This window comes from Pongo pygmaeus, chromosome 16 (assembly GCF_028885625.2).
Source record: "Pongo pygmaeus isolate AG05252 chromosome 16, NHGRI_mPonPyg2-v2.0_pri, whole genome shotgun sequence".
NCBI classification, from domain to species: Eukaryota; Metazoa; Chordata; class Mammalia; order Primates; family Hominidae; genus Pongo; species Pongo pygmaeus.
In genome coordinates, this window is record NC_072389.2 from 57,555,534 (window position 1) to 57,571,643 (window position 16,110).

General features: G+C 39.6%; 1 protein-coding gene across 4 annotated transcripts in view; it reads right to left on the reverse strand.

The window, feature by feature from the left end:
- Positions 1 to 5,991: 5,991 nt before the first annotated feature.
- MYO5A (myosin VA) overlaps positions 5,992 to 16,110 on the reverse strand; it is a 221,625-nt gene continuing 211,506 nt past the window's right edge. For all 4 annotated transcript variants that reach the window (XM_054450458.2, XM_054450457.2, XM_054450456.2 and 1 more), the window contains 3 exons: positions 15,762 to 15,936; positions 12,827 to 12,907; positions 5,992 to 12,552 (listed from right to left, as the gene is read on the reverse strand). In XM_054450458.2, the coding sequence (XP_054306433.1) occupies positions 12,400 to 12,552; positions 12,827 to 12,907; positions 15,762 to 15,936 (409 nt within the window). In that variant the 3' untranslated portion in view covers positions 5,992 to 12,399. The remainder of the gene's footprint in view (positions 12,553 to 12,826; positions 12,908 to 15,761; positions 15,937 to 16,110) is intronic.

Sequence of the window (16,110 nt, forward strand, 5' to 3'; positions counted from 1 at the left end):
AAGATTTATCCTTTTGTTTTCTTCTAAGTTTTATAGTTTTAGCTCTTACATTTAGGCCTGTGATCCATTTTGAGTTTTTGTTTGTTTCGTTTGTTTGAGACAAGGTCTCTCTCCGTTACCCAGGCTGGAGCACAGTAGTATGATCATAGCTCACTGCAGCCTCAAATTCCTGGGCTCAAGTGATTCTCCTCTTTGGCCTGTAGTATCTAGAACTTCAGGTGCATGCCACCATGCCTAGATAAATTTTTTTTGTAGAAATGGGGTCACTACGTTGCTAAGGCTAGTTTTAAACTCCTGGCCTCAAGTGATCCTCCTACCTTGGCCTCCCAGAACACTAGGATTATAGATGCGAGCCACTGCATCTAGCAGAGTTTTGTTTGTTTTTTGTATATGGTATGAGATAAAGGCCTAACTTTATTATTTTGCATTAGCTATTCAGTTGTGTCAACATTATTTGTTGAAAAGACTATTCTTTCCCCATCAAATGGTCATGGCACCCTTGTTGAAATCAATTGATCATAAACACATAGGTTTATTTCCCTACTCTAAATTATATTCCACTGATGTCTATGTCTATATTTACTTTCAGTGCCAGATGGTCTAGTTTGCTGTTGCTTTGTAGTAAGCCTTGAAATTAGAGTCATCCAACTTTGCTATTGTTTTTCAAGAGTGTTCTGGCTATTTGGTATCCCTTGCAATTCCACCTGAATTTTAGAATCACCTTGTAGACAACATATAGTTGGGTCTTGTTTTTTGATCCACTCTGACAATCTCTGTCTTTTGTGTACTTAGACCATGGACATTTACACAGACTACTGATAGATTTGGACTAATATCTACCATATTTGTTACTGTTCTATTTGTTGCCCTTGGTCTTGTTTCTATTTTTTGTCTTCCACTCTTTTTTCTGCCATTTGTGGTTTTAATTGAGCATTTAATGTGATTCAATTTTTTTCTCTTTTCTTAGCATATTAATTATACTTCTATTTTTACTTTTTATAGTGGTTGCCCTGGAGTTTGCAATACACATTTATAACGAATCCATGCCCATCTTCACAGAACATGATATCACTTCACAGTGTGTAAGGTACAGTACAAGTACCTTATAATATCAAAAGGATCCTATTCCTCCCTCCTGTTCTTTGTATCATTGTTGTCATTCATCAGATGTATTCTTTTATCATAGTTTCCTTCAGTTCTTTGAATATATTTATAATGGCTGATCTGAAATCTTTGTTAATCTAACACCTTGTTATTCTTATAAGCAGTTTCTGTTACCTGATTTTTTTTTCTGCTTATAAGTCATACTTTCCTGTTTCTTTGCATGTCTTGTAATTTTTTGGTTATAATCCAGACATTTCTGATAATATATTGTAGTAGCTCTGCATACTGGTCCTTGTTTTTGTAAATAAACTGGGCTTGTTTATGTTTTAGTGACCAGCTGGCTTATTTCAATAAGATCTATTTGGCCGTCCCCCACCACCCCATAGTGGGAAACCTCTGATGCTGCTTCTCAGGCAGTGTAGCCTGCCAAACCTGGGATGACAGTGGTTTTGGCTAGCTTCACTTTGACTGGTTAACATTCAGCTGTTAAACTCCACCAATTACGATTCTCAACAATGCTATAAGGAACATATTGTTTCACAGACAGTATCCGATCAATTTTGGGCTCCTTTGAAAGGATAGTTCTTGAGGTCAATGTTTGAGACTTGTTCTGATCCTGCAAGGACTCCTCCTGGCTGTCTCTTCTCCCAGTTCTCTCCAGGAAAGTTATAGCCTAAAGTTCAGCCGATAACTCTAATGAATCTACCAATCCCCTCCCAATCCCAGTCATTGCAACCTTCACTGTTTTTGAAACGCCCTTAGGCTTGAACTTCTCCACATTCTTTTGCAAATGAAGTCAGTTCCTTTAGGAAGTAATTTGGAGCTTTCTGTTTTAAGGCCTGCTTCTGCTCCTGGTGAAAATCTCTGAGCCATTGTTCTGGAGCTGCGGGTGGGGACAATGGCTTGCATCTCTTTGAGTGATGGGAGCCAAATGCTCGGTGGATGGGGGATAGTGGTCTTAGGTCTTTTTGGTTGGCCTTTCCCAGGATGAGAGCACCACCTTACAAGCCTGAACAAGATGCACTGGGGTCCCAGTATTTTCAGCAGTGATGTCCCCAAGGTAGAGCCTGTGAGCCGTGAGTAGGGGCTGGGTAGAAGGGACCCCCCACCTGTTGACTGCATTTATTTGAAACTTAGCTTAAGCAAGAGGTGGCTGGGAGCAGGATGAGAAGTGCTGACATCCTGCCCCTCTCAGGAAGACAGCCCTCCAACTGTGAGCTGGCAGAGAGGAAGCCCTGAGTTCTTGGCTATACCAGTCTAGAGTGGAGTTTTTGTCTCATTGACCTGGAAGATGGAAGGAGGGAGGAATCTTGGTTCAGATACAAGCTCATTCTCTTTATCAAGCTTTAGTATGTTTTCTTGAATAAGCGTTTCTTCATTTGGTGTACGCCTTTAGGACCATTTCTAGAGACTTTAAAGAATTGGGGGTTTGGTTTGTTTTTAAAATAATTCTCACTGGTTTCACTGGTTTCCCTTGGGAGTTGTCTGCAAAGCTCCTCATGCTATCATGTCAGAAGTGGAATTCCTAAAAGCTACTTTTGAAATGTGAGAAATATTTCTCCTGTTGTATTTAACGTCAACTCAAGAATGGTTTTCCATGGGCTTTGGGCCTGTCTTTCTTTGCCCATCTCACTTCTGTTGACCAACCCCATTCCTACCTGTATTTTCCTCCCTCCCTTCTATTTTCATGAGGTTGTTTTTAACAGCTTCTTACTTCCCTGTAAAAGGAGCTCCATTCTTTTGCACAGTAATCACTATCCTAGCTAGGGTTATCCTAGACACAGGCCATTCAGCCCAGAGACCTATTTTTAGCAGACCATGGGTGTGCTGTGAAAAGAAACCATTTGTCTTCCTAGATTATAACCTGAAGATATGATACAACCCAGATCTTCTCAGTAGAAATTTTTTTTGGTCACAAGTAGCATTGACCAAACTCTCTTCAAATTCATTTAGCTTTTTCGATAATGCAGACTCAGGAAATGAGCTTCAGATATATATGGTTGACAACATAAACTAGTATTTTATTTCTTTTCTAGTAACTGCTGAAGTTTCAAAATGTGTCTGTTTACCATATTTAAGTTTTGGAAAATAGTTCATGTTTTCCTTATCTGTGCCAAGCGTATTTTTTTTTTCTTTTTTTTTTGAGATGGAGTCTCACTCTGTTGCCCAGGCTGGAGTGCAGTGGCACAATCTCGGCTCACTGCAAGCTCTGCCTCCCAGGTTCATGCCATTCTCCTGCCTCAGCCTCCTGAGTAGCTGGGACTACAGGCGCCCGCCACCATGCCCGGCTAATTTTTTGTATTATTTAGTAGAGACGGGATTTCACCGTGTTAGCCAGGATGGTCTCGATCTCCTGACCTCATGATCCGCCCGCCTCGGCCTCCCAAACTGCTGGGATTACAGGTGTGAGCCAGCGCACCCGGCCCAACCAAGCAAAATTTTTTAGCACTTGCCCACATTCTTACCTTCTTGGCATTCATTTGTCTAGGCCCAATTGTCTCAGGATTTTCAAACCATTCTTATGGGTAGTATCCTTTTCCTTCAATTATCTCTTATTCTCTTCTGAACCTCTTATATTCCCTTGTGTTTTGTTTGAAACCCAATGACCAGAACTGCCCATAGCTGGCCAACATGGTGCTAACAAGGTCTGTATGGCAGGTTCTATTTCTCTCCTTTTGAATAATGTCCATCATATTTTGGTTTCAGTAGCAAGGTGATCAATTGTGAACAAATCACATCTTCCCAGGTCCCTTTCCGGGGTTGTAAATGCGATTTCAAAATTCTTCAGTTCTGTAACACTTTGCTTACTTCTTTGTGCACTTATGCTGACGGCTAAGACCCAGGAAACCCACCCAGCAGCTCCACACTTTCACATGCACGGCACACTCCCAGTGCTGCACACAATTCGCGTCCCTTTCTTTCCCATTCAGGAGAATGCATTACTGTAGACATGCATTGCTTTCATTTCCTCTGCTAACTATACCCTGTCTTTCCTCTGGTGAACTCCCACTACCACCTAGTCAATCCTATGTTTTCTGTGAATGACCCAATTTCTAGTTTTAGTGGGGGGTATGTCAGGCTAGGATAGTCAGAGCACTCCACTCCTCTGGACACAGTGATTATTCTGAGGGTGGAAGTAGAACTCAAGCCAGTGAGACTCCATCCTGAAATGTCTTACTGAGAATTACTGAAGGCAGAGCCATAGAATGAAGCCAAACACTACTGAGGGCCATCTTTGTCACTTGAGGGAGAACATGACTAAGAATGAAGCCAAAAGTAAGGAAAGAAAAGGAGATCCCTGATGTCAATGTTTGGGCACCTGGCTACATCTCTGAACTTTAGTTATGTTAGGTAATACATTTCCTGCTTGGTTGGGTCAGTTTGAGTTTGATTTTTGTCATATGCCCCAGAAAGAATCCTAATGATCATACCAAAATGCAACTGGATGAGAGTAATTTTATTATGGGGAAATAATCTTGAATTGGTTCCAATTAATTTAGAAAAAGAAACTGTTCACTGAGCACGGTGGCTCACACCTGTAATCCCAGCACTTTGGCGGGGCCGAGGCAGGCGGATCACGAGGTCAAGAGATTGAGACCATCCTGGCCAATATGGTCTCAATATTGGCCTACTAAACCTCGTACCTATTAAAAACACAAAAATTAGCTGGGCGTGGTGGCGGGCGCCTGTAGCAGCTACTCGGGAGGCTGCGGCAGAATCACTTGAACCCAGGAGGCGGAGGTTGCAGTGAGCTGAGATCACGCCACTCCACTCCAGCCTGGCGACAGAGCGAGACTTTGTCTCAAAAAAAAAAAAAAAAAAGAAACGAAACTGTTTGCAAATTTTGACATTTTATTACTTGTAACATACTGGTGTTCTGCTGTAGTTCATGGGGCCGGTGATTGAATTTAACTTGGAAGATGCTATATTTCAAGGGCCTGTTGCGGTGCCCAGAAAAGTACTTCATAAATGAGTGGAATGAATGTGTCGTGGAAGTAGGAAGTGTATAATCTACATGAAAACCATGTACAGTCATGCATTACTAACAAAGGGGATATGCCCTGAGAAATGCATCATCGGGCAATTTCATCATTGTGCAAATATCAGAGTGATCTTACACAAACCTAGATGGTATAGCCTACTATACACCCTGGCTATATGGAATAGCCTATTGCTCCCAGGCTATAAACCTGTATAGCACACTACTGTACTGCAAATTGCAGGCAATGGTAAGTACCTGTTTCTCTAAACATAGAAAAGGTAACAGTAAAAATATAGTAGTATAAACTTATGGGACCACTGTCATAGATGCGGTGCATCGTTGACCCAAAATGTTATGTGGTACATGACGATATTAATTTCTCCTTATCATAAATAAAGATGAGACTAATTCCACCACAGATCTGAATAACTGCTATGTTTCCTTACCCAAAAAAGCACATCTGCATACTTCTTTGATCTATGTCCTATGCCAAAAAATGTCTACTCTCCCAGTATATTAAAAGTAGAACTTTTGACACAAATGACACCCTCAATCTTTTGAAAGTCTAAGTAGATTATGCATATCAAATTCCCCTTGGTTATGTCTATTTCTCTGTCAGAGAATTCCAATATATTTAGGCATGACTTTCCCTTGAAGAAAAGACACTACCTTTTCCTCAGCTGTTTCTGTTTGTTTGAGTGTTTGGCAGTTCTCTTCTTTATCATATATATTACTAGGTTGTCCAGTATAGGAGGGGAACTTGTCAACTTTTAAATTTCCAAGACTTCTTAGAATATTCTCCTGGGGAGGGATTATATTTACATTCACTAGTCTTCAGGAAAACAACTTGTTTTGTTGTTTTAAAATGTACAGTGGATTTACTTATAAGACACTGACAAAAACTCTTTATATCCATATCTTTATTTAAACAAGTTTCCATAATAGCTAGGAGAATACAGCATTAATGACACACATTTACTAAGCACAACATTGGACAACTACAAATTTAGAGCATAAATGTAATTCTGATATTGTTTTGGTTTTTATCTTAGCACTAGGTGATATCTAGTGAAAACCCATGTTTCAAAGGCTTTTGTTGATATGAGATGAATTATTAACTTATTTTTTAAAATTGCACGTGAGATATCTAGAATGGGTTCTAGAGTCTAGAGTTAGTTGATAATGCCTTTCATGTCTCAGTATTTCTGCTTCCTTTTTAATGGGTAAATGTTTCACCTAAGAACTTTCAAAAAATTGTATCAAAATTTTCTATGCAGATCAAAGTAGAATTCCTTTTCCAGACCCAACAAGGAAAAATATTTGAAAACTGCAATGTTCAATTCCATTTTAGTTATAAGGCATGTCCATTTCATAGTAAATTAATAAAGTTAATAATTAAAATACAATATGTTAAATGGCATGAACTCATTTTTGCGCAACACTGTTAAAGCAATTTAAATCTCCCAAAGACACAAAAAACTCAATTTTACTGCAGGATCCCACAAAAATACATAACCAGGAATAATAAATTACAACATATATATCCACATTTAAAGAAAAAATTCACCATTTGTTGGGAAAAAATAATGGCTCAAATGATTTACGGAGCCTGAAATGTGGGCTAAAATTTTATAACATGATAACAGTAAGATTTGAAACTGCTGACTCTGAAAAATGCATAAAAATATACTGACCTGCCAAGCACTGAATTATATGTACCAGTTTCAACTAAAAAACATTTTTTCTTTCAAATATTTCAAGCATTACAATACTGAGGAAATGTTAGTCATATGAATGCAACAACACCCATTAAGTTAAGCTAATGAACATTTTAGATAGACCAAATTACAAATAAAAAAAGTATAAAAAACATTTTGGAAGATATTTTACATAGTATTTTTCAGTTCCTCATCTATTGAGAAATCTACTATAATTCAGGTTGGTTTATCTAATTTAGGGTAATACAACAGATTTGAACTTATAGCACGCTTTCCTGTTTTTACTCCACCTTTTATAGTACAGGGTTCTTAAAAAATTTTGAAAAGAATGTCCACAAAATGTTTGAGTCATACCCTTTACCTTTAGTAACAAAAGGTTAGTAGAAAGACATTTAAGTATTACCAAGAATCTAACTTATCTCTATAATTTCTTTCATATATTCATTTGCTTACTTGTGACACAGAGTCCCACTAACTCAGAAGCATTCTCTAAGCTGGCCTCTCACTGGCTCTGAGACTGTTGCTGCCCCACAGTTCTAATTCCCATTTGGAAAGGAAAGAGGAAGTACAGGAGAAGGAGGGTCATGCAGGGCCACACCCAATCAAAACTCTCACAAAACCTTGAGAAACAGGGCAAGATATCCCTTCCAGGCAAGATATCCTTTACAGAAGAAAAGTTCTGGAGAACTTAAGGCAGCTCTAGAAGGGAAGGGAGCAAGGGTTAAGGCGGCCCTCACAGCACAGCCTGAGAACAAATTACAATGCACTCATCCATGAACAGAGGTCACGGCAATACAGACCCTCTTCAACGCGCATGCACACGACACCCCTCCTAGCACCCGTCAACACCTATGACATGCACACACTGCAGTGCCCACGCACACACTGACTTGTATATGGCCTGCCCAGTGACAGCCCTCAGAAGGTACCCAGTGGCTTGGGCTCCCCTGAGCTGAGGACCTAAACTGGGAAGGTGGCCTATAGCTGCAGGCCTGTTCAGGCTGCACAGCTCACCTGGTGGCTCCAATAGAGACTCTGATGGGTGTGTGGAGAGTAACTTTCCTCTTAATTTCAGAGAGGCTTTTGCTGTTTCCTGTCTTTTTGGTTGAGACAACCTGCTACCAATTAATGCCCAAACAGAGTATTGCACCCTCCCAGAGAGCACTGATTCATGACAGAAGTCAGGCGTAGTTATAGCAAGTAACTATGACAAAAAAGAAAACCACCTGGCGCGGAGCACTTGGTCTCCTTAAAACAAGTAACTTGGTACTCAGCACTTGCTTGGTTCCCACATGCCAGCTGCCAACTCTGATAAAAAAGCACCCCTTGCTGGCCAGGGGCATTCCACATGTACCAGGAGGGGCAGCATGTGACCTCACGACGTTTTTAAAGTCTCCTGCCTCACAGGTGCCCACACCACCACTGCTCCATATGGGAAAGCGGGACAGCCGGAGGGCTGTGTGACATCAGGCAAGTCACTGCCCCATCTTTATTCCCAAGCTATCATCAGAAATGATTGTAGAAGCGACCCCACCCACCGTCCATGCTGCTGTGAGGATGAAATGAGGTAACAGAGGAAAGCGCCGCAGGAAAGCATATCTGGACCCAGGTACTGTTTCTGCATTACTTTCAACAGGATGCACTAGTTTTGGCTCTGTTTTATCATAAGCAGCTGACATTACCCAGAGGATCCTCGACTATGCCTGCTAAGGAACTCTGAATTAGTGACGGGTGTGTGTGTGTGTGTGTGTGTGTGTGTGTAAGAGAGAAAGAGCATTGTGTGAGGACTTCTCAGGATGGTGGCAGGTGCCTATTTTCCTAGGGTTACCATGAAAGTAATTTCTCACAACAATCACTGCACTGAAATTATAATAATATAGTATTTTCATAGCCTCCCCTAACATGTAGCTGTAACCTTACTAAAAGATTTGATCTATATTACACATAATTACTCACCCAGAAAGAGCCAACTATAAGCTATCCATGGAAATGAAGAAATAACACAGCAAATCCTCCAAACTGACAATAATCCCCAAATTTCCTATCAGTTGGCTTTGGAATATGTTTTTGTGCTTCTGCACCTGACAAAAGAAGCATCAGATACGTGGAAATTTTTTAAACTTCCAAATGAATTAGAAGCTACACTTTGTGGATTTTATCCCATATTTATCTTCCCTCCTTTTAGAGTTACTCTCAGGCAGATCAAAGCCTTAACCTGAGGAAAAGCTGCAAAAAGGGAAATTACTTTTAAATTTTCAGCTTCAAGTTGTAAGGGTGTGAGGTGAGTCTGCATGTAGTAAGGTGAATGGGGAGGGGATTATTGAGATAAAGAACTGTTGTGACTTTTAAGATCTCTTCCTTTGAATTCCCATTGTGTGTCACAGAGGAATTAAGAAAAAGTCAATGACTGATCTTCTGAAGGAATATATTGCAGAGAAGTAAGAACAACAAGGACTGTGCAAAGATTGGGCTGATGGTAAGCACCAGGAAGGCCAGCAGGGGCAACTGAGGACTGACTCCATCCACCTGCCTTCAGTGCACAGTCAAAGAGCAGGCAACGGGATAGACGATTAAGTTCAGGGAAGGGGAAGAGTGAATGAGTAGGGAAAAGCCTGGCAGGGTGTGTCTGAAGTTGGGTGAGAAAGTGTGGCTGACAGAAAGAAAGAACCTCAGAGGGAAAGCAATCCTCAAACTGGCCCAAAGATCCCCATAGTCGGCAGAATCTTCTTGTACCTTCAAGAAAATGGTATACAGAATCATTTACTGGGCCTTGGGGTTCCCTGGTTACAAGGTATTCTTGTGAATGACTAAAAATCTCCAGGCCACCAAGAAAGGTTAATTCAGACCCCCATCTGGGGCTCTGGGTAGACCTGGGAGGAAGCTGGAGCCCTGGAATAGCAGAACCTTTGTGCCACCATCCCTGAACAGGAGAAACCACCAAAGACGGCTGTAGGAGCTCTGGCTCCAGCACTTGACAGGAGAAAGACAGGAGATGGGAGAGAAAGGCTCAGACCACAGCCTTTCTTTCATGACGCTTCAGTACATGAGCTGTCTGGAGTAAAAAAAAGCTGCATGGCAGTGACAGCTACAGCATGACCTGGAAGACCTGAGAAGATTCAGAGTGCACGTGAGTCGTGCTACACAGGATGAAGCTGGGGGAGGTCTGGGAGATTTCCAGGGCTGAGGTGGACAGCCTGTACCACGTTGCATTTTCTTAGCAACTCCCCAACTTACAGCCTATCGGATGCTGTTAGATTCTGACACATTTGGCACGAACCAAATGGCTACGACTTAATTGTGCATTGAAAACCGCATTGACAACCAGGAAAAACTGGGAGAATTTGATGCAATTGGTAGTGTTTCTGGTTGATATTGCAAATAAATAAATAAATGTATTCAAACTGAATAAAGCAATACATGATGTAATAAAAATTACTTAAACTAATTATAACACAAATATAGTAGGACCTTCTAAAAGCATGTACATAAATCATATACATTTAAGAAAGGTTACAGCTACACAAACTTGTGATTTTACATTTGATTAATCCTAAGGAATTGACAGGCACTACACACTGGTTTTTCCATCAGAGAATGGACTTACTGAGTAACTGCAGCTTTTTTTCTCTAGAATCTAAGGCTGAGAAGAGAGAATTTTAAATGTGGAGGAGACGTTAAGAATCAGTGTCCAACTCTCTTATTTTATAAACAAGGAACTTGAGGCCCATGTAAATTAACAGACAGTATTTATCTTTTAATAACAATCTTTGTCACTGATATGAAGCTGTTTGACTTCTATAAATATTGCACATATTTTAATAAGATTTGTCATTTTTATAGACCATCTAACAGTTAAATTATATAATCTATGATTGTAATTCAGAACCAGAGTTTCTAATGAAAACTAATAATTTACTTTTGTGCAACCTGAAGGATTTATTGTATAAGATTCCTAAGAAAAATGGTGAATATGTTTAACTAGAATTTCAGAATGAAAACTTACAGAATCTGGGTCTTAATGAACCAAATCCTCTAAAATTCAACAATCTTCTATTTCTTATATAAGTCTTCTTAAAGTATTTCTAATATGATGCTTTTAAAATTATCTAGTGGCATCTGAGAACACTTATAGAAGTTGCAAAGCCTTAAAAACTGAATCATAATGAAATATTTGTTATATACCTTCTTTTGCATAATTGAAGTTTCAAGACCTGAATCATGAATATTCTGACAATCCTTTCTAGACAGTGAGTGAGATTCTTTTTTTTTCCAAGGCAGTGTCTCTCTCTGTCACCCAGGCTGGAGTGCAGTGGTTCGATCTCATTGCAATCTCCGTCTCCCAGGTTCAATCGATTCTCGTGCCTCAGCCTCCCAAGTAGCTGGGATTACAGGCATGTGCCACCACGCCCAGCTAATTTTTGTATTTTTAGTAGAGACAGGGTTTCGCCCTGTTGGCCAGGCTGGTCTTCAACTCCTGACCTCAAGTGATCCGCCTACCTTGGCTTCCCAAAGTGCTGGGATTACAGGCGTGAGCCACCGCGCCCAGCCGAGATTAATTCTTAATAAATTAAGAAGAGAGAAAACCTGTCGAGGTTGAAAATATGCACTGAAGGAATCAGATCTGGTAGTTAAAAATAAGTCACTTCACAGAACACTGTACCCTGATGCAATATCCACCCAGGGAAAATTAATGAGCACATCAATGTAATACATCCTGAATAAATAATGACATCAACAATAGCCACTTTGTCTAATCCTACCCCTAAATGTCAAGCATTTTGTCATATTACTACATGACTTTCCAATGTCTGCTACTTGTGCAGGTGAATCTATAGGTATTTGCATATAATCCAGTTAAAACTGTGATCTGATTGAATTGTAAACAGAGTTGATAAGAGAAACTTATTGTTGTAGTGCCTAATAAGAATATCACTTACATTTTAAGAAGACAGTATGTAGCAGCAATTTAAAATGCTCAGTAAACTACAGTACAAATGGACATCTATACTATTTAGCAAACCAACATTCCTTTAATATCTCTATATAATAGTGACACAAATGAGGAATTACTTTACATATTGCCAGTTTATTTCTTTGAACCAGTTTAACAATATCGACATAATTGATTCCTAAACTGACATGATATGTACTCAATGGAGACTTTTCTTTCCATTCTCCTGTTTAGTGCAGAGGAGGTTCTTTGGGGCCTTCCTAACAACAGCTCATCTATGGAAGTTATACTTTTTATACCATTCAAACGCAGTGCTAAGGATTTAAAATAAATGCTGCCAGCTGAAGACACATTTTTCTCCTCGTTTCCTTCCTCCCTTCCTTCCATCATTCTCCTGTATGTAAACTCATGGTACCTAGTTGGTTAAGGATGAGTGTTGCTATAAAGATAACACAGCACGAAAGAGCCTATCTTTGTTTCCAAAGCGATTAAAGTATTCTAGGGAGATTTCCAGTTAATGACTTCTCATTTGGGAGATAATCAGTACTTTCTCTTTAAAAATGTATTTTCAGTAGCTCACTGGAAATAATGGGTTCTTATTTCGGGCAAGAAATGTATTGTCAATGTTTGCCTGGACATCACTTTCAGACCCGTGAAATGAAGCCCAGGCCGAGGCTGGCTGGAATCTGGATGGTTTCTAGCGCGAGGGAAGATGGGTTGAAAGGAAAGGTGACAGGAAAGATGTGTTTAGCATCCATGAGCAGCTGGGGAGAGTCTTTCCTGTCTCGTAAACGCATCTGAGAAGATTAAGAAAAAAAATAAACAGAGCATCAGTTCTTTGAATCTAAAATACTTTTTTCTACTAAAATTTCTACCCTCAAATTCTCAACTAATGAAGAATGTTTACCTTTGTTTTAAACTCACTTCATTTTCCCAATTAACTAGTATCAAAAAAGTTAGTGCATTGTAAAATGAGATAATAAAAGATAACACATTATCCTTCAATAAATTACAAAATGTCCATTCAAAAGACTGTGTTGGTGAATCAAAGAAGAAGATGGGAGCTCTTACCTGTATAGTACGAATGAACGACACAGAGACTCTTTCTTCAAACTCATTAACTGGAGTATACAAATTCAACACTTTCACAATCTGTGAGAAATGAAATGATCAAAGTTTTTGGCATATTATCAAATACACACTGGGTACCTATAATCTGGAAAATTAAAAAGATCTGTGCATACAGATTTCAGTTCTACTCAGGGGTGGGCTGGGACCAGAAGGAAGGAGGAGCTGGTCTGCACATTTACCTTTATCTGAATTTTTACAAGAGAATGTATCAATGTAATGTTTGTGTAATATTGTAAGAAGCCGTGTAAATTTAGAAGACTATTCAAACAGCACAAGAGAATAAAACATGAAAAATAAATGTCCGCACTCTCATCCTTCCAGTCTCCCAAAGTGGCAATTGTTAACCATGTCCTGAACACCCCCTCTAGCTGCTATACATATTCTAGTTCATGTTATTTTTATACAAATGGGATTCATTCTATTAATACTATTCTGCAACTTGTTTTCTCCATATAAAAATATATTAGCCATATTAATACAAAAAATTATCTTTTGAATGTTTTTTAATCATATTTTTATAAAAGATCATAAATAACATGAATAACAAAAGCCCCTAAAGAAATTAATCAATTAGAGAGTATGAAGTTCTTTTTTAAAAAGTTCAATAATTTTTTTTTTTTTTGTAAAATGGTCATGTCTCTTTTCTAATGAAAATAAATCATTGTCTGTATAAGGTAGATATTTCCATTTTCAAGGTATGATCTAAACCTGTGCTGTCCAATACAATAGTAGTAGTCACTAGCCACATGTGGCTATTAACACAAAATGAAAATAAAAGTCGAATGCAGGACAGTGCTGATCTATAGGAAAATAAATGAAGCACCAGAAAACTAGAAAGTGGGCATGTTGTTATCAGGTCTGTGGGTGACAAACTGAATTAGGGATCAGTCTCTCAGAGGCAAGTATTTGAATTTTAAAAAGTAGGACCACTTTGTTAACTAATATTTGCTAAATAAATAAACTGCAGGTCTGCCTCACTCTGTGAAATATGCTTAAAGTATATTTAAGTATTAAAGTATATTCTTTAGAAGTTGAATGGCAGCCAACTTCTATAAAGTTGGGCTTCCTCCAGTGTATTCTTACTTTCCACACTTGCAGAAACTGGGAGGAAATCTCAAGACCATTGTTCAGTCAGATAGTTCTGCTTTATTCTTAGTAAGAAGTTACACAAACATGAATTCAACATTAAGAAGCTGCAAGTCTTGATTCTGATTGTCTACTGATTGACTTTTTTTTTTTTTGAGACGAAGTCTCACTCTGTGCAGTGGCACAATCTTGGCTCACTGCCACTTCTGCCTCCCAGGTTCAAGGCATCCTCCTGCCTCAGCCTCCCAAGTAGCTGGGATTACAGGCACCCGCCACCATGCCTGGCTAATTTTTGTATTTTTGTAGAGATGGGGTTTCACCATGTTGGCCTGGCTGGTCTTGAACTCCTGACCTCAGGTGATCTGCCCGCCTCGGCCTCCCAAAGTGCTGGGATTACAGGTGTGAACCAGCATGCCTGGCCTACTGATTTTTTCTGTCGCCCAGGGTGGAGTGCAGTGGTGCAATCTCGGCTCACTGCAACCTCCGTCTCCCAGGTTCCAGCAATTCTCCTGCCTCAGCCTCCTAAGTAGCTGGGATTACAGGTGCCTGCCACCACGCCTGGCTAATTTTTGTATTTTTAGTAGAGACGGGGTTTCACCATGTTGGTCAGGCTGGTCTCAAACTGACTGAGTTTTAATTGTATTGGGCAAAACTGAAAATTTCATATGTTGTAGGATATATGATGAACATTAAGAAAGTTGGCCGGGCACTGTGGCTCACGCCTGTAATCCCAACACTTTGGGAGGCCGAGGCGGGTGGACCACGAGGTCAGGAGATCGAGACCATCCTGGCTAACACGGTGAAACCCCATCTCTACTAAAAATACAAAAAATTAGCTGGGTGTGGTGGCGGGCACCTGTAGTCCCAGCTACTCCGGAGGCTGAGGCAGGAGAATGGCGTGAACCTGGGAGGCGGAGCTTGCAGTGAGTGGAGATCATACCACTGCACTCCAACCTGGGCGACAGAGCAAGACTCCATCTCAAAAAAAAAAAAAAAAAAAAGAAAGAAAGTCTAAGAGTCAGCACAGAAAATAACTGGGCAAAAGAAAATTGGGCATGTTCATGCCTGTGCCTTGCTTCATGCTGTCACTATAATCCTCAAATGCCCTTCTCATTCTTCCACTTCCTTAAATTCAATGCCCAGATTAATGGGACCTTCCCTGAATACTGCTATCTTCCCTCAGTACTTCCTTTAGGCATCTTACTATAGAATTTGCTAGAACCTCTACGGTACAGTCAGTTGGCTACGACTCTGTCTTCCCTACTAAACTGTAAGCTCCTTGAAGGCAGGAATTTTTCCTTATTTATTGAAGCATCTTCCCCAGCAATAAATATGGTGCCTTGAGATGGAGGCTCAATTAATCATCTGTTGAAGTAACAAGAATTATCTGTCTCTAAAAACAAAGTCATTATTTGATAATCCACTCAATTATCAAATAATATAGAAAGCTATTTTATGGAATATAAGCTGCATAGACTGTATACTCCATGAGAGAGAGACTTTGTTTTGCCTATGGGTGTATCCCAGTGCCTTCAATGTTATATAGAACACTGTAAGTACTCAATAAATATTTGCTGAATATTAAATATATTTATACTGTAATTAGCACTGAAATGTATTAATTTCTGGCAAAATCTCCTTGTTTTAAGATTGGTAGAGGCATATATCTTCTTGAACACAGATGAAGTCAGCTCAGAGATACAAGCAATAAGTAGAGGACTTCTTTACTTCCCTAAAGATCATCTTTGATGAATGTTAAATTATTTCATAACAGGGAAAGTTGCTCTACCTGGGCAGTAGTTAAAGCATTGCACATAGAACAAATGGCTTCTGCATCATCATCTGTTTTCTTTTTCACTTGCAAAAGTTGAGCAGCCTGAATGAGAGGTTCCAGGGTTTCTTTAGCCCCGCTATTCATCAGATTCTTGTCACGCAGCCATTCTTCCAGTTGACTGACATTGTACCTATGAAAAAAAAAAGAGATACAGAGGATGCAAATTTGCTGAATTTTGTCAAAAATGTCTTAATTTTTTTGTGTGCGGCCTTGTCAGGATTTATGTTAAAATGACAGGCAGTATTTTTGTTCAATTTTCTTAAATCTCATCAGCTGTGCTTAAAAATTTATTATAGTCATGAGG